Source organism: Thunnus maccoyii, chromosome 15 (assembly GCF_910596095.1).
Source record: "Thunnus maccoyii chromosome 15, fThuMac1.1, whole genome shotgun sequence".
NCBI classification, from domain to species: domain Eukaryota; kingdom Metazoa; phylum Chordata; class Actinopteri; order Scombriformes; family Scombridae; genus Thunnus; species Thunnus maccoyii.
Genome location: NC_056547.1, coordinates 17,713,010 through 17,732,094, shown reverse-complemented (window position 1 = coordinate 17,732,094; position 19,085 = coordinate 17,713,010). Strand labels below are relative to the sequence as shown.

General features: G+C 41.3%; 1 protein-coding gene across 2 annotated transcripts; it reads right to left on the bottom strand.

The window, feature by feature from the left end:
* Positions 1 to 61: 61 nt before the first annotated feature.
* On the bottom strand, positions 62 to 15,761 carry fbxl2 (F-box and leucine-rich repeat protein 2). 2 transcript variants are annotated; one of them, XM_042435387.1, is made up of 14 exons: positions 15,141 to 15,761; positions 10,746 to 10,807; positions 7,686 to 7,740; positions 6,964 to 7,038; positions 6,610 to 6,704; positions 5,902 to 6,066; positions 5,522 to 5,648; positions 4,349 to 4,423; positions 4,139 to 4,269; positions 3,654 to 3,714; positions 3,478 to 3,522; positions 3,104 to 3,160; positions 2,791 to 3,003; positions 62 to 2,238 (listed from the first exon to the last, which is right to left on the bottom strand). In XM_042435387.1, exons 1-14 carry the CDS (start codon positions 15,168 to 15,170, stop codon positions 2,131 to 2,133), a joined length of 1,299 nt encoding a protein of 432 aa, XP_042291321.1. In that variant the 5' UTR covers positions 15,171 to 15,761; the 3' UTR covers positions 62 to 2,130. The 2 variants fall into 2 exon arrangements, with proteins under 2 accessions (XP_042291321.1, XP_042291319.1); XM_042435385.1 differs by lacking the exon at positions 15,141 to 15,761 and adding an exon at positions 13,181 to 13,926.
* Between the last annotated feature and the right edge of the window lie 3,324 nt (positions 15,762 to 19,085).

Below are 19,085 nucleotides of genomic sequence, written 5' to 3'. Positions count from 1 at the left end.
TGAAATAGATACTAGAACACAAATTACACTGGAGAGACAACGCACATTTACTATTAGTCACTTTTATTTATTCATTTGTTTATTTTTTTCTTTATTTTCTTGAACATAAAACTGTTAAAACAGCTGTCAAAGAGAGGGCATTAGTATCACAGCCAGTCAAGTCAGCTATGTTTGTAGTCCATCTTCTTCCTTCATCTTTCCATCTTCTCTCCTTTGTTTCAGTCCTATCCATATTCCTGCCAATCTCCACAGTCTTTGAGCACTTGGCACAACACAGCACTTGCCAGTCTCTTGTTTTGCGCAATACTGAGAGCTGCTTGTTTTATTATATTTTCAGTGCTTCAAGTAGTGGTTTTTCATGCCCCGTACATGTTTTACTCTGCATGGCAAGACAGATAATATCGATATCTCCAAAAGGAGTGTCTGTATAGAGCAAAATAAACAATTCTGATGCTTCTTCCACAGTTACTGTATAACATACTCCTGTTGTCGCATATATTTTGTAGGATTGGATGAGCAGGAATTTGTTACTCAATTAGATGTTTTAGGAAGATCTCACCCAACCGGTGTCAAATGCTATTTCATGGGTTGCTTGGGGCATTAGGTGTGTGGAGTTTATTGAAAAAAGACAATTAATATCCTATATTATCATCTGTAAATTGCCAATGACATAAAACTAAACTAAATTAATGTTCAAATACATAAATTCATGTGATTGTCAAAAAGTTGAGGTGCATTCGCTTATATTTCCATACCTATTGTCTCAGCTTTACGCAAATTCCAGTTCACTTTGAAGCAAAACTGCACCAACTTTAGCCCTGATTGATATCTAAATACACACAGCAATAAATTTGAATAATGTACTTTTACAGTCCAGTGAAAAACAATGGGTTGAACACAGTTGTATCAGTGTCACTAAACTTATCTCTGTATAGTAGGGAGACTGGAAACCTACTGATGTAAACAAGTTTGTCTGTGGTGCTAACCTAATCCTGGATGTAAACAAATGCTTAAGTGGTCAAGTAGGAGCTAGTGCACAGGGCTACTGACAGGATTGGATCAGGGCCTAGGAGCCAACATAACCATGTAGACACAGGAGAGGCCACTCATCCCAGATAAAGTCAACATAATGCTTTTAGACGCTGAGAGTCTGAATCATAGGTCCTTTTTTTTGTCAAACAGCAACAGTTTTTTCTTTTCCATTTCATAAAGAAACACAAACATATCTCCCTCTCTGAATAGACAGGCATCAACAATTACAATAAGCACTGAAAAAAAGAGAAAATAAAACAATTTTTTGTGGCCTTTCCTCAATTTTGAGTGTTTGCCATAAGTGTAATTCTTTTTTTCCATTGCAAAACATTCTCTGTACAAACAGAATCAAAAATCTCAACATAAGTATCTCAGATGCACAAATATGTCACATGTCCCAATCCTTCCTGTTTTTCCTAACTCTTCCACACTGAAGAGTGGAGCTGGCCATGCCAAAGCTTCACTGTTTATATCCAGAAGATCTGCTATTCCCATAAACCGGCTCTCCCCTTCCTCCATGCTGCGTGTCTATTGGTCGAAGCAGAATGAATCACAGGATGGTCACATAGAGGTGTCATGTGATTGGTTGAGATGATACTCCACAGAGTGAACTGTTGTCCAAGATGACAATATTGTCTTTTCTTTTTTTTTTTTACTTTGAACTTGATGCATTGTAGTTCCACTGTTCAGACCCCCTATCTCCAGCTGTCCAGGTGCAGTCCTCTGAGCCCACAGGTAGGGAGTCAGGGGTGTGAGGAGCAGCATGGAGTGGACAACCTGTTTTTGTCCTTACAGTGAGAAAGAGAGAATAAGACAGAGAGAGAGAAAAAGAGAGAGAGACCATCCATCCATCTTTCCTCTGACCCCTCCACGCCCAAACCTGGGGCTGCTGCAAAGCCGATTTGTGAGCAAAAGGAAAGAGGAGGGGCAGGCTAAACTGATCAAGGATCAGTGGTGATCAGTCTATGTATTGATGAGTGATCAGGAGCAGTGAGTGGGTCCAGCCCCTCCTCTCCCCTACACCTACCCCAGTCCCCACCCCCCATTTCAGAGCAGCAGGACCTGTAGACAGAGGTGGCCCCCTCTGGCCCTCCACTGTCAGAGGATGATGCAGCAGCGGCACAGACGCTGGCCACCTCCATGTACAGAAGGAGGGGGTGTCACTGGGGCGAAATAGGCATGGACCTTGATCTCTGGAAGATGGGCCTGTGCAGGGAAGAAATGTGTGAAGATCAGGGTATAAAAAGACAAAAAACACAGAAAGAGGCCCACATATGGTCAGGATTCTTCTCTGTGTCCAGTAAACTGTTACTTTTCCGTAAAAGAATAGTTAGACACTTTGGGAAATATGCTTATCCACTTACATGCCGAGGGTTATCTGAGAAGGTCGATACCGCTCTCATATGTGTCCTTTAAATACAGCCAGCAGCCAGTGAGCTTAGCTTTGCACAAAGACTTGAAACAGGGGGGGATAGCTAGTCTGTCTCTGTCCAAAGGTAACAAAATCCATCTACCAGCACCTGTTGCTTGTTTTACCGGTACAAAAAACTCTCATCTCATCTCTCATCTTTAAAAACGTGAAGTATTTCCCAAAATGTCAGACTACTCTTTTAATGCAAGTATAAACTACATGATTTTTTAGATAAAATAAGATTTTAGATTAAATAAACAATTTTTGAAAAATCACTGGTCCAGTCCCTAACGAGACCAGACTCTGTGATCAGAAACAGCTTGTATTTTTCCGTAATGTCCACTGACCCGGATCCGTTTGATGCCAGCCCTGGTCACTTGCTGACAGTCGTAGAGCTCGATGCGCTCCAGACGATGGCAGCTCTTCAGGTGCTCCAGGGTCACATCAGTGATGAGGGGGCAGTTGTCCAGCTCCACCACAGTGAGGCGCTCTTGGCCACAAGTACTGCTGCTCAGAGCTCTGATACCATCGTCTGTGATCAGCTCACAGTGGGACAGGGACTGGCGGGGTGAGACATATGGAATAAATATACATACAAGCATGCAGACAAGCTGAGGCAGAACCTGTCACAAAATCTGAACTGCAGGTGTGAATGTTTACCAGGGCTTGCAGGCGAGGGCAGTGGATAGACAGCTGAACCAGGGTGTTATCTGTCACCTGAGGAGAGGACAACCTTAATTAACGTACCGGTCTCACATGTCTAGAGACAGCATGGTGGCTGCTAGATTTTGGAGGCATGTGATGTATTTTTATGTCTAGTTTTGCATCCCACTAAAACATTTTCTCCTGTGTCACTGCTCATCTGTCTTGCTCTCTGCTTTCTGTCAAAAGTGATTTAAATACTGAGGTCATTGGACTGCTCACGATCCCTCTTGGCAGGAAAAATACACTGTCATGCACACAATCACATCTGTCCTCGTGCTGCAGTCTAATCTCTACCCGGACAAACAGATCAAAGCTAAGAATTTTCTTACCAAAATACATTCTTCTAAGTCCATTTTTTCAAGCTCATGACAATTCTGTGAAGAGAATGAGATGGATTAAGCCCATGTGAGACAAGGACTCAATTATAATCAGAGATACAGTGGTGAAATAGTAACAAAAGACTCACAGATGAGAAAATAGGGAAAAAGAGCAAAATGAAACTCACCCTGGCCAGCACAGTGAACCCAGCATCTGTAACATGGGAGCATCGTGCAGCTTCAAGGATCCTGAGAACACACAGACAAACACAACTTGTGAAAGCCAGGAGGGTGTGGACTAAATATTGTGGCTCATTGTGTATTTAACAATGTTAACAACAACAATAAATCATCAGCCAATTGGTATGAAGAGGCAGTACTGAAAATCCCCTCAGTGGGCTGCATTGAGTGGTCACAAACTCTGAAAAAGTCCAAAAAAATAGCACTTTTTTGTCACAATTTACATGCAGACATTTTAAGTGGCTAAAAGTAGCTGCAAAACCACAAATACATATGACAATTATAGTTCATTTGTGGAAATGGTAGCAGTCCCACAGCCTGAGGAGGATATTTTGTGAATACTGAGGCAAGCTGTTGATGTCCTTGTGAAGGATGGTGGGACAAGTGTGCATGCATATATGTGTGTGTGTGAGTGAGTGTTCGTGCTTCTCACTTGAGTCGGGGACAGTTGAGTCCCAGTGCAGTGAGGGAGGCATCAGTGATGTTGCTGCAGCCAGACACACAGAGGATCTGTAGCTTGTGGCATCCTCGGCACAGACTGACCAGGCCTTCATCTGTTATTTGCTGGAGGCGACACAAGATAAATTACGAAAACACAGAGGCATACAGACGCATGCATGATTACCAGTTTCTCCCTCCTTACCGTGCAAGACTGCATATTGATGGTGGTGAGTTCTGGGCAGTGTTTCTGAAGGTGTTTCAATGCTCCATCGTCCAGCTAAGTTGCAGAAAAAAATGCACATATTGTCAATCAAGATCACAGATCAATAATTAAAGTATTGAACAATATGTATGTGTGTTTATGTATCTGCTAAAGTTAGGTTGGCTTGTGGTTAAAAGGCTGTTGAAACCCAAAGAACATTTGTGTGACAAAATGTCCCCCAATAAAGGGGAGGAGACTTTCCATAATTTCTCCCTGTTCCCTGTTTTTCCAATGAGTTCAATCAATGGTCATATTCACACCCTGACAACTGTCCTCTGTATACCCCCACAGATGATTCACAGGGGTTTCATGGAGTTTTTTTCCGCTGCATTGTAGGCAAGAAAAATGGATTAGGCTTTGGTAAGAAAAACAACTCAGAGCACAGCCTGCAGAAAATGCTGGCTCTACAGAGGCAGCAGAAAAAGAAAATGCCAGCCTGACACAAACCACTACATCATCAAAAGACCAACCAATGAGATTGAAATATAAGTAAAGAACCCAAATACCATGAGATGGGAAATGTACTGTGTTGGGAACAGCGAGTGGGGAAAAGGGCACATTTCTCCTCAGTAAGCCTGAGATACAGCGTGTGGGTGTGTGTGGTATATTATGGTTTTGGTTTTTAATCTGGGAAAAAATCTGGGAATTTATAGGTATTTATTTTGAGTTTTACCATCTGTTTTTAATGTTTTCTCAGTTAAAGCATATTATGAGCTGTCTTCACTAACAGAGGATCCTGTTTACAGTAAACTGTAGTGATCAGTGTCCTCTGGCAGCAGGAAACACAATATCTTGATGCATAAGAAGAAAATAGGGTAAAAAGGTTTTAATCATTCTTCTCTTTTTAAACATCAGTAACAAGAACAAGAACAAAAGATGAGCCTTAATTATGGTCCTTCATGATTTTATTTTCATCTTTTATAATCTTTGAGCTACAAATTAAGTGTGAAATGACAAATGCGAGGTGAAAATGTATTTCAAAATGGAATAAGGCACACTGGAGAGGGCCTACTGCCTCTTAAAATTCCAATAAAGAAGGCATAAAATGTCCCCTGAAAGAAAAATCTATGTCTTTCCCTGCATGTGCGTGTTTGTGTGTGTGTATTACTGTACCTGTGTGCAGCCTCTGAGGAACAGTCCTCGTAAACCGGTGCAGCCTCTAGCCAGAGCCTCAATACCATCACGCGTGATCTGGTCACACCATGACAGGTTCAACATCTCCAGCATTCTGCAGCCATCACTGAATATGGACACCCACACAATTCAAAATACACGCACAGACAAGCATACAGGATATGTGAACTAGTCTACATGTACCGTTTCAACATAGAACAGTGTGCACAATGAATAGTGAAAGTGTGTGTGTGTAAAAGAGGTTATGTGTAACAGGTGAGGGCTTTGTGGGGAACTGACTGTTTCCATTTTAGTGCTGACAGGGATTTGTTATGTCAGGGTTTTGACAGCCAGATAAAAGAAAAGTGTGCGGGTGCTACCTGAGGGCCTTGAGGGAGTGGTTGCTGACGGACACACAGGAGGTGAGATCTAGGTGTTTGAGTTTGGAGCAAAACTTGCTGAGGCTGAGGCAGGTGCTGTCTGTGATCTTGGTGCAGCCGTTCAGGTTCAACACTTCGATGTTTCTGCAGTTCTGAGCAAATGTCCTGGGAAGCAGTCGAACGGTAGGGAGGGAGAAGGGGAATTACTCAGGAGTCGCTTCATTGAATAAATAAGAAGTCATATGCTGGGAGTTGCTCAGGAGCCAATTAACAAAATCATTACAGAGTCATCTACAGGCCCTTGGGAGCTTCTTCTACAGCTAATGCACATGTTGCTGTTATACATAAGTCTTACTAGCCAAGGAACAGCTTGTACTTCTTTAAGTCAGTTGCTTCTAGAGGTGATAGAAGTCAAGTGAAACCATGTCAAATCAACAAATCAAGAGGTAGAACAGTGTCATGTAAACACAGAGTAACACCACTACTTATCTTTTGTTTTTTTGAGTGTGCACTCAGTAAAGTGAGATTACATGGAATAAAAAAAAGAGTGTTAAGAGTCCCCTGGGACAAGCAGCTTAAAGTTGACTTTAAATATAATCACACAGGGAAAAAACAACAATCTATCAAACCAACAAGAGGAGGTCTTTTGAGAAAAGTCAAATCAGAATCACAGTTGTTCTATCAGTGTGGGAACAACGAGAATCTCACTTCATGGAGGCATCTCCCACGCTGAGGCAGCCTCTGAGGCTCAACTGCCTCAGGAAGCCGCCACATCGCTTCGAAATGTTCTCCACCACCCGACCCTGAGAGACACAGGGACAGAGAGAAAGAGAGTGTGAGACAGAGAGAGAGAGAGTAATATGACTTGGGCCACAGGACAGAGGATCAGTTGTGACGTCACAGTCGGCACCAAAGCCTACTGACCCAGCACTAAGCCTTGGGCTGGATAATGCTACTCAACAAGCATACATTCAGCACATATAGGCAAGCACGCACACATCGCGAGCCCTCGTTCTTCTCCATTCATTCATTCTCTCTCTCTCTCGTAAACACATCCCTCACCTCTATGTCTGTCTGGAAGTTGAACAAGTCGATCTTCTGCCAGTTACTGCCATCTAGGGCCAGGACATTCCACGCCTGAGAGGGTGACAGACAGGTTGTGGATAGAGACAGACAAGTGGGTCAGACAGAGGTGGGGGAAGGTGAATGGTAACTCTGTTATCATAATATGCAGGAGAAATGAATGAACATAGTGGGTCAACAGATCCCTATGGGTGTAGGTCTGTGTACGCATCAACTTTGCTTCGCCCATTTTTGTTTCTTTGATCATGGAGCAGGTGGAGTAGCTGCTGTTTTCACTTCTTACGTCAGTCATAACGATGGTTGTTGATTTGGGTACACAGCACACACACATGAGGCCAGACTACTTAATAATTTTTTCCCAAGTACGAAGAAAACATTTTCCCTATAGGAATCAATTGGAGCTGTTGTAAGAGAAGCTGCCATAACAGCTCTGCATTCATAGTCCACGTGCTGTTATTATTCAGTGATAGCTCATTCATAAATGCCTTTCAGCTGCAGTGCACTATGGCGAGAGAGGTCCACTTTCATATAACCAGCAGATGGCGCTATATTATAGACATTTCTAGAGAATTCATTACTGATTCACTGGTTTCAATTCAATCATACCTTAGTTTAGAGTTAAATCAATCCATTCTTGTAAAACAATGAGTGTGTTAGACCACAGTGGGTGGTTTTGGAGGCGTAGAGAGAGAAGTGCTTACCTTGGATACTTGGGCACACCTACAGAGTGTAACCACATCTAGATAGGAGAATATTCTAGAAAGAGAAATGAAAAGAGAGCATGAGCATGTCTCAGTTCACTGATCACTCCCAGATAAAGAGCGTAGTTTTGGTGTTAATGTGCGTGCATCAGTCTATTGAACTTTATATTTGATTTTTCCTTTTGTGTGCTCTAATATGTTTTTGATGTGTGTAGAAAACAGAACAATCCCCTGTGTATTGATGGTAGCAGGAGAGCCCCACAGACAGGCAGTGTTTGAGCTGTGGGCCGGTCAGCCACAAAGGGCTGCATGCAGCAGGCTACTGGGTCAGCTCAATCCATTAATCTGCCAATGAGTAATCTCTGGCACTCAGACGGCAAGGCCACAGACAGCCTGGGACAGACAGACAAACATACAGTACATACATATACAAGAGGACACACACGAACACAAACACGACATCAAACATTTACACCTCCCAAGTCCACAGCCATCAAATGACCTGTTGCTGCTCACAGAAGAGCCTTAAAGGGGCAATCTATAGCATATTTGAGGTATTCAGAGAATTGTCATGGTGCCAAAGCTTTGAGTGCAGCTGCGGTCTGAATGTCCTTTTAACACTAGGAAACAGGAGCTGGCCATTGTTTCCTTCATATAGACACAGACAAAGGCTGTGTGTTTTTTTATGTGCGGCAGGCCAGGGCATGTTGGGACTTGTCTGTATAATCTATACAGGAATCTTGTGTCAGGGAGTACATGCATACAGTCAACAAAGCAATACGGAGACACACACGTGACACACACACACACACACAAACACACTCTCGCACATCACACACACAGTCCTTGGAGTGATCGGAGGCCACCAGAGAAGCTGACCAATCAAGCGGGAGCTCATCGATCTCCATCCTAATAACTGGTTAATGGCTGTGATGCTTATCATTGATTGACTGTCTGTTTTGATCAAACACAATCTGACTTTCCATTATGTGTGTGAGAGACCTTTTTACCAACCAAAGAAGAATTCTGTTAATCAAATCTCAGGAAAACAATCAGTCAATCTGATTTGGTGAGTCCTGTTTTGAGGCCTGTTAACTTATTTGACATTTGCACTTGGGATTAAAAGCATAATATCTGGGAGCAGCCATGACTTTTGAGATGGTGACATATTGACAAAAGATGAGAAAACAGAAAGTGGAGAAGGTGACATAACAAAGCCAAAGACAGTCACAACATCATGAGTTGCCGTACCGAACACTTTACTACACAGAGGCAGGCCCTAATGCTGGCTCTGAACACAGGTAGAATAGAAAATAAGTTAATAGCCTCTGATTGCTCCATCAAATCCTGCTTGGGTATGCCTTTTTTCACGGTACATAATGAGATTTTAATGGAGCATAGCGTCTCATTTGTTGACAAAACGTACGAACTGGCCCTTCAAGCATGGGGTAGATAAGAGAGAGTCAAGCCTTCGCCATGAGTCTAGGACTGGTTGCTATGGTAACTCCAGTCAGACATGAATTTGGGTGGTGGTGGTGGTTGTGGGGAGGGTGCTGAGTCAGTGCTTCTGGGTAAGAGGACCCTGAACTCTCTCTGAGGTTTGTCTATCAGACTAGCTTCTTCTTCTCCACCAGGGCATAGTTTTCGCAGTTTATATCCATGCTGTACTGGCCTAGATAACAGCTGTTTACTACGCACTGGCTGAGAGGCAGACGAACGCGAAAAACAAGTCAGGTACTTGGGCTCCCTCACAGTGATGCATTAAACATAAGCAGTCATGCTAGGGAGAACACTAATTAATCAAATTAACAGATTAATTAGAAAATGTTCCTACAGCAACATACTTGCAAACACACACATGATCTACTGCGGTGGTTCCAACCTTTTTTTTGGCTGGTGACCCCTCAAAATTAAAAAAAATGTCTTTGAGTTGTTGGCACCACAGAGTGAGTTTCTCCTCTCAGATTGTTTCATTTGAATAATATAAAGGCCTGAAGAGTTCAAACTAACTTGTCAATCATCTCATGACCCCTCAGATTTATCTTGCAACCTCTTGCAGAGGTTATCTCAAGGTTGGGAACCACTGATTTACTCCTTACTCTTAATACATAATCATAAATGTTTTGTGAATAAAGCTTCCAATATGTGAGATTCTATACCTTCATCATAAAAATGCAGCAGTGACAGTATAATGTTCCTCACTGTGTACTGTAGTGGCGGGGCATAACGAAATTACAAAATACAAAACAAAAGGCTCCAGTCAACCCGCTTTCCATGGTTCAAAAACAAGATTTACTGCCATCACAGTGAGCCCTCCTCACAGCCGATGTTGTGTAAGTGTCTCAACATGACACATGTGACACTAGGTCATGTGTTGTAGCTCGCGCGTACATGTGAGCGCATGTTTTTCCGTCCACCAGCGAAAGTGCGCTGGTGGTAATGGGTGTACTGGTGGTCTCTGTGGAGCACAGCTGGAGCAGCAGAAGAGCACAGCAATGCGGAATTCCCCACCAGCTAAGACAAGCTATTTATAGCATAGACATACAGTTTTGCATAGGCCCAGGAGTGTTTCACACACACACACAGACACACACACACACACAACATGCAGTTCTCAAATCTAGAAATAAACTGCCCCCATCATGTGTCAAAAGAGGAACATGCAGGTGTATCCCTTTCAAACATACAAGCACACACACACACACACAGAAATCCATATATAAATCAGTGTGAAGGATGAACACGGGTGAGTGCATGTGTGATGTCAGATTTATGGGTCACACACAGCTGCTGTGGGTCTGTAGGTCACACAGTTAACAGCATCTCATTTCAGACTTGTGGCCAACATACATCATATGGAAAGCACACACAGACACCTGCACAGAACACACAAACACTAGTGACAAAACAAATAAACACACACTCCCACACACAACTGTTCAAGGCTGCTTCAGCTAATGAGTAACCGTGACCTAAGCCCTTGTCCCCGGGTATGTTGTGTTGTATTTTGTGTATGTGTGTGTGTGTATAGAGGGGGACGTTCCGTATTATTAATCTTACCTAAGAAGGAGCTCTTTGGGGAGCTTCTTGTTAATGGGGGCTTCATCGCTGTTTGAGAACACCTGCAGAGACACAAGATGAACAATAATATTGAGCGTACATGTGTGTGTTGCAAGAGCAATGAGACAAAAACAAAACATAAGCTGTTACAATGGCAACAGGGATCAAAACACAGAGTCATCAGTGTCATCATCACAAGAACAATGCAGCAAATACTTAGAAAGAACCAGGCTTACAGATGATTTTATTTTATTTTACCAACTCAAAATGTGTTTAATGAAAGTAGATTCTTGCATGTTTTCAGTTGCTGGTGAGCTATTACTTCCTTAATCTATGCTAATAAACAAGCCAGGACTACATTTGGCTTTCCATGTCCCCTCCTTACAAGCTTATAATACCGTTAGCCTGGTCAGCTTGTTGGCATGCTTATCTCAATTAGTCTACTCGCTGGATGTCTGGCCATCTGCTGAGTGGGACACATACATACACACACACACACACACACACACACACACTTACGCACTCACAGGTGATTCAAGTCAGACTTCTGTGTATGAAGAACAGAGGTAGAACATTCGAGATCAGGTGGGCTGTATTCAGCCATGAATTTAAATTACGGCAAACACCCACATTTGCAGTGCCTCTGTAGACACGCATCCCACCAGTGATACACTTGTATCCTCAAAGATTGAGAAGCTGTATCTAATGAGGGGGACTCCCCGCTGTTTCACACGCAAACACAAACACTGAAATGTGAAAACACAAAGAGGGAGCAAGGGAAAAGGCATGTGAGGTGGGGGGGGAGCAAAGGTTGGTTTTGAAAATGCTGTGGTTTCATCTCGCTCCGTGACATACACAACCTCCTCGAAAGAGGAAGCAATAGAGGAGAGGAAAGATGGGACAAAGACGGAGGAAGGGGGGGAGCAGGAGGAAGTAGCAGACAGAGACATACAAAGGAACGGGAGTGATACAGTCAGAGACGACAGGAAAAATATGTTCAAAAGTATTTTTAAAATTAGAGAGTAAAAGTAGAGGAGGGGTGAGTGGAGGGGTGAGTGGAGGGGTGAGCGGAGGGGTGGGGGGGCAGTATAGCTCATTTGAGAGGAAGTGAGGTCAAGAGGACAAAAAAAGAGGGAGTTGGTCCAGTCAAGGCCGTGCAAAAGATTAACTAAGCTGGTTTGAATGTTAACATCTATGTTCAGGTGATAAAACAGCAGGCAAAGTGGTTTGAAACACATATATTGATTAACTACATCCAATAATAGCTCCAGGATATACTTAAAACCTTTTCCATCTTTGGGCCTCACAAACCCCTCTGTTGAATAATGCATTATAACAATCTACCCATGAAGTCAACCTTCATGTGAAGCTTCAAAATTTCTATATAAATACTTCTGAATAACGCCTTTTTCATTATCATGTCACTTCCAGTTTCAGTTATATTTAGAGCTGTGTCAACTGAGTAAACTCTGAGTAAATTGACCGTAATTGGGCAATACAGTACATGCTTCTGACAACTGATTGTTAGGAGGGGAACTGGGCCTGCCCATAGATAAGGCTGACAATAACTCGTTCTGTCTAAAGCCAGAGGTGGCTTAGGATTTAGGACTAAATTTAGACTTAAATCCTAACCACCTCTGTAACACATCACTCACCTTTGACCTCTTCGTCAAGGTTATACACAATCTAGACGATATAGTTGACTCATCATTTTGTTTAAACTTGCAAACTGAAACCTAACTTTTCCTATGTAATGGAATATTGTCTGGGTACTGTCCAAACTATCTACAGTAGCTGGATATCTAAAGTATAAATGTTTAAAAAAAATAGATTTTCATTGTCTTGGTTAATTAACAGTGGCATTTCAGATAACTGCTGAAACAATTAATCAATTAATTATTAACAGAAAATGAATTGTCAACAATTTTGATTGATTTATTGAGGAAAAATAATAAATATTTGGTGGTTCATGCCTCTTAAACATGAGGATTTGCTGCTCTTCTCGCCTTTATATCCTTGCAAGTTTCATATTTTGGGGGTTTTGGACTGTTGGTCAAACAAAACAAGCAATTTAACAATTTTACCTTAAACTCTCTGAACTTATGATGGATGTTTTTCACTATTTTTCACTTAAATCAAATAAAACAGACATATATATACATGATCCTTAGCTGCAGTCCTATTTTAAAACAATTTCATTTGCATGTATTTGGGCAGAATTTCACAAAAGTTGGCCAAAAAGTTATAATACAGCCTTCATAACTTTTCTCTTGCACCCTCCCTGAGTGTTATGTAAACCAAAGTGCATGCAAGAAGTTGCCCTGATGGAATGGCATGAACACAGTATTTGGCGTGTAATCTCAGCCACAGCTATGGCATTATGACAACATGGTTCAAAGCCATCTCTGGTACGCATGCTTCATTAAAGTTATCACCTCAGCATTTTGGTGCCCTCGTTCCCTGTGCCAGCAGAGCAGCATTCCCAAGCAGGGAGTTCCTCTCTGCAGTCATACTCCTATTCCTAGACAGTGAACAACCGGGTGGATATGCAAATCTGGTCTTTTGAACCTGCGTGGTTCAGGTCTAGAGTTTCTTCGCCACATAAAAGCAACTATGAGGAAATTATATCTGGGTCATAGGGTGCGTGTTTGACTTCTGGCCTGCAATACAACAACTACAAGCATCATCTCAGGTGTTTTGGCTATATCCTCCCTACCGTCTCTTCCTCTCTCTGACACACTTAACCGCACCAGGTTGTTTCCCACCGTTCACTGGTTTCCATCTAAGAAGCTTAGAGCTCTGTTGAGAAATCCACTGATATGGCGACACACATCAGCACCACTACCGCCGTCTGTTCTCCTTCACTCACATGTACACACACACACACACACACACACACACTGTTCATACAACTACTGAACTGACACACTTACAGGCTGAACACCTGACAGAGAAAGTCAAGTACCATCAAGTCAAGACCTAAAGCATCTCAGCAATGCGTAAATGATATTTCAGATAAACAATGCTCACAGCTTCAGGGGCTTATAACCAGTAGAACAGGAGTTAATGAACAATCACAAAGAAAATGTCGACACAGCAAAACGGTAATTATTATATCATAGGTGTTATTCTTGATTCAAGGGTTTATGGGTGTGTTATGTAAAAATGTAAGCAGCTGATCAGTGGTGGAAAGTGACCAAGTACATTTACTCAAGTGCTGTACTTCAATACAGTTTTGAAATATTTGTGCTTTTCCTACTTTTTTTTATTATTATAGGCTAATTTATACTTTAACTCCACTACATTGCAGAGGAAAATATTGTACTTTTTACTCCACTATATTTATTTGACAGCTGTACTGGGTATACTTTGCAGGTTTTCAAGGTTTTACATTACAAAAAAGATAATCACTTTTTTAAAATATGTTTTGTTATAGGTTAAACTGCTTGACAATATATAAAGTGGTAAAAATTTGCTTGACAACCTGCTACAATATAAAATGTTGCATACGCAGTAATGCATCAGTAATGACAATACAGTAATATAACAATGAAAGAGGTCATTCTGCTTGATTTTTGAGTAATTTGATACTTTTCATATATATATTTGCTGCCAATAACCAACATCAGTGCTAAAAATTCAATACAGGACTTTTGCTGCTATTTTGACTCAAGTAAAAGATGTGAATGCTTACTGCAGGAGATCACTGAGCTCTGGTATGTATAAAAGGGTGTGTGTTTACAAATCTCCTGCATAATTATCCATGCTGTGTCATGGCAAAAACGGAAAGGCCGTATGAGGAAACATGATGATGTTATATACAATATTACTGCTGATTCTTCAACTGAAAAGCACCATCTGTGGTGTGCGGGTGACTCTCAGAAAAGCACCCACATCTCCTGTCATTCACAGGCATTACAGGAAGGTGTCACAGGTTTTACAGTGTTATCAGCCTAACCCAAGTGATGACTAATTGAATGCTGCTACACTCACTGCTTGTATTTACAACATTACTCTCCATCTGCAGCCCCTTTTCCCCCCTCACTGAAAGCCACTGTAACCTCAGGCGACAGTGCCAGCCAGTCAGCCAGCCAGTCAGCCAGCCTCGGCCCTGATATATTGACAATCCTGAGCCACAGCCCTCCTGTCCCGCAGCCCTGAGCTCCATGTTGTCGCTGTCTACTGGTGCGGCAGGACAATAACAGGATTTCGGATTACCCTTGACCAACTAAACGCCTCGACTATACATGTAAAATTAGGAGCAGCGCGCGCGCACACACACACATACACACACACACATACGCACACACACACTTTGCTTATACAAGACCACGACTCCCACGTCTACTAGAAACAAACAGTTTAACCATTGGTGGTCCACTCCCTGTGTCATACCTCGAACCGGCCCTTGGTGATACCGTTCATGTCTGCGGCGGCACGTCCCCCTGTTACAACCCGCACAGACGCCAGTCGAGCCGTTTGACGAGAGCCGTTATTGTTTTTGTCGCCGTTTTTTTATTATTTTTTTTCTGGTCGGAGTGTATAGGAGCCGGAGCTGCTGGAGCTGGGTCCTCCACCACCCCCCACCCCCCAGCCGTCAGCGAGGCTCCTGTCTCCGGGTCAGTGAGGTGGCGGCGGTGAGGGCGGTGTCGGTCCGGGGCGGCCTGCGGTAACGTTAACGGTCGTTGTCTCGGAGACCAACGGCTCCCCAGCCCGTCTCATCACAGGGCTACCAAAATAACAATAATAACATGGACGGTCTGCTGTCAAGTGACTTCACTTCCGCCTCTCCCTTCATCGCTCCAGCGCGAGTCAGCTGGGCCCCCCCCAAAATCTCCCAAGTTTGCGAAAAAATTAAAAAAGAAACACTCGAAACGGAAGAGAGAAACGGGAAATTAACGTCCGCGTCCGCCTCTCATGGCATATTTCCCCGCATCAAACACTCGTATGGCGACTGACATCAACGTTTTCTGTTTACTGGCGGGGAAGGGGAGGGCTTACGTGACGTCATTGCTGCGGGAAAAAGCACGCGTGGTCGATTTGTTTTGATTGTGGGGTCTTGCAGGGATTTGGGGGAAATTTCAACAAAGATCTCATTCAAGACTGAAATCATTTGAAATGGGAAAGATTTTCTTCACTACATTAACGGCCCTCAAAGACAAACCCATGATATATGTCTCTTGTATGGAGAATGAAAAATGACACAAGTATAAATAAATAAATGTAGAAATAGCTTAAATGAAAGTTGATGTATGGAAATGTAGAAATAAATCCAGGGCATGAAATTTAATTATGTCCTTTTTCATTTCCAAAATGTATTTATTTTTCATTTATTTATGTATTTAATTATTTATTTCTGCATTTATTTATTTTATTTGTGTCATTTTTCGTCCTCCATACCCTACCATGCACATACACACATGAGCACACCACACTCCATGAATGTGCTCTTTTGGTCCTATAACAACACATATTTTACTGGTATATATATATATTTTTTACTAGTTATTGTCTTAGTCCTTTCTTTTAAGTTGTATATGTATATATTGCACTTCTCTTCTTGTTTTATGTTTGTTTATATTCCTGTGTCATTCTAAAATTCAATAAAAGCTCACACACACAAAAACACAAAGGCCCTTTCGGTCTGATTATTGGGAAGGAAACACTGGCATCTGTGGATGCCAGGTCCAGGTTTCAGGATTTTGTCTCTGTTAGAGATGTGAAACAGTGTTACATTCAGGCTATAATATATACAGAGACACATCCAAAACAATGTGGACTGACTTCTCTGTCATTCCTACATTATATAAACTGCTTAGGTTAGTCTGAACAGTGGTGGAAGAAATACTCAGATCCTCCAAGTAAACATAGCAGTACAACAATGTAAAACTACAAGTAAAAACCCTGCATTCAAAATCTTACTTTAGTAAAAGTACAGAAGTATTTTCAGCAAAATGTCTTTAGAATAACTAAAGTAAAAAATGCTCATTGTGCTGAAAGGAGTGTTATATTATATATTAAATTATATTGCTGTATGATAATTATTATGACAGATGCATTGACATGTAAGCAGCATTTTACTGTTTTAGTTGGTGGAACTCTTTTTAACTATTTTAACTATTTTATATGGGCAATTTAGTCCAAAACAAACCATCATATTTTAGAGGCTGATCATATATTATATATTTATTTTAATTAAAATAAATAGCTTGCCAAAGTAGCTTGCAGATACACGATGATAAAAAGTCCAGTATTTCACTCTGAAATTTAGTGGAGCAGAAGTATAAAGTTGCATAAAAATGGAAATACTCCAGTCGTACTTCCACCACCGCTAAATTCTGTATTATGTAAACTGACTTGGTGTCAAATTGAAAGATAAGGCTGAAACTTGAAACTCACCAACAATGTTATTATTCTGTGGTGAAATTTATCTCAGTACATTTACTCAAGTATTAAATACAATTCTGAGGTACTTGTACTTTATTTGAGTAGCTCCATTTCATGCTGCTTTATTACTTCTACTCCACTGCACTGCAGAGGGAAATACTGTACGCTTCATCTGACCCAAATCAACTTTCAAGTATTTCCTAAACTTCATATTGTTTCCCCATTTGAATTTCTTTAAAAAGTTGATTTAAATTAAAAACAGGTTGACATATTTTCACTGCACTGACAGACTTGGTTCACTTGTCTGAGGAAAATAATGTTTTAAGACTACAGACAGAAATGGCTTTATAATATTGGGGGTTTTGCAGATTAAACTGCCCAACTGTATAATATAGGCTAGATAAAAATACCTCTAACTTGTCCAGTGCAACAGTTAAAATGCTACATACAGTACACATTAATGCATCATAAGTAATCATCTTAAATGATAAAATGATCCATTCTGCATATGAATACTTTTACTTTTGATACTTTAAGTATATTTTGATGACAATACTTCTGTTCTTTTACTTAAGCAAGATTTTAAAATGAAGGACTTTTTAAAGTATTTTTACTTAAGTGAAAAATCTAAATACTTCTACGAGTGAGTATTGCAGTTTTGGTAGACAGGGCTGCAGACAGACTAGTGTGTGAGTTAAACATCAAGACTGAAATATCTACACAGGTGTTCTCAAAATCCACAGTTAGAGGGCGCTCACATGCAGCCAGCATAATCTCTGTTCATCCTGCACTGTTACAAGGATAAGATCAGTTATACATACAGTAATGCTTACTCTTGTAGCGTAAATGTAGAGTACATTTATTCAAGTACTGCACATAAGTATAATTTTGAGATTTTTTCCATTTTCTGCCTCTTTCTACTTCTGCGTTCTTTTGCTCCACTACATTTATCTGACAGTTATATTTACTAAAAGTTTTAATGAATTAGATACAGACATGTTCTCTCAGGTCCTCCAAAGGCTGTATCCATGGCTAAATTACTAGCCAGGCAAAGCGGTCAGATGGGAGCCCCACAAGTCCAAGGGCCTCCAAAGCTCCAGGTTCACTGTTCGGCAATAAGCCTTTTTGTTGTCTCAGTTCAGTTGGTTTTAGTATTGTGTATGCTGGATGATTCATTAGTAACACCTGTGCTTTTCCAATATGACAAGTAAAACTGTCAAGTCTCATCAAACCGGTCAGGCAGTGTTTCCTGTCAGGCTGCAACGGTTTGGAGTCAGGTCTGACCCTCAACCATGAAGCTAACCATAACCTACTGTAAATCATCCCCATTTGATTGGTGGAGCTTGTCAGGGAAGGTATGCAGCTCTGGCAGCACGGTCCGTCCGCCAGGCACTGTTCTTTCACCGAAGAGTCAAGGTTTCCCAAAATATAGCCTACCGGCTTCTCAGAAGATTTTCCTTCAGCCCGCCAACCCATGTTTTATGGCATTTTGTTCCATCGCCTTTAGAAAAGGTTTGTTATTATTAAACTATTGTTAACAAGTGAATAATCTATCCTCTAGGTGGGGTCATTAGAGCAGAGAGAAGAACATCTGAACAGAAAGGTCAGTCTCAGTTCTGGGATTGGACTAACCATGAGCCTAACTATCCTTTATTTTCTCAGGGTCCTATTGAGTGTTTACTAGTGTATAAGGGAGCTTTTGAGTTATTTCATCACACAAACAAAATTAGATCATTTGGAATTTTATGAGTCTCTACACAGACACTGTTTCAGATTACAAAAGAAATAAATTACATATTTTACTTATTTTCCTCCCACCCAAAAGTCTCTGTTGATCTACATCAGCCATTCAGGACCAGAGTAAAGTGAGCTAGAGCTACAACCATTAGTTGATTAATCAATTGTTTTATCTTGTTTATCTAACTATTTGGATAACTGAATAATCATTTTAGT

Coding starts and splice junctions, on each gene's coding strand:
- fbxl2 (XM_042435385.1), bottom strand. CDS start 13,225: ATGCTGCTCTGCTGGCACAGGGAACGAGGGCACCAAAATGCTGAG. Junction 4,424..5,521: donor TCCTCAGAGGCTGCACACAG/GTACAGTAATAC, acceptor TCTGCAACTTAG/CTGGACGATGGAGCATTGAA. Junction 3,004..3,103: donor GCCCTCGCCTGCAAGCCCTG/GTAAACATTCAC, acceptor TCACCCCGCCAG/TCCCTGTCCCACTGTGAGCT.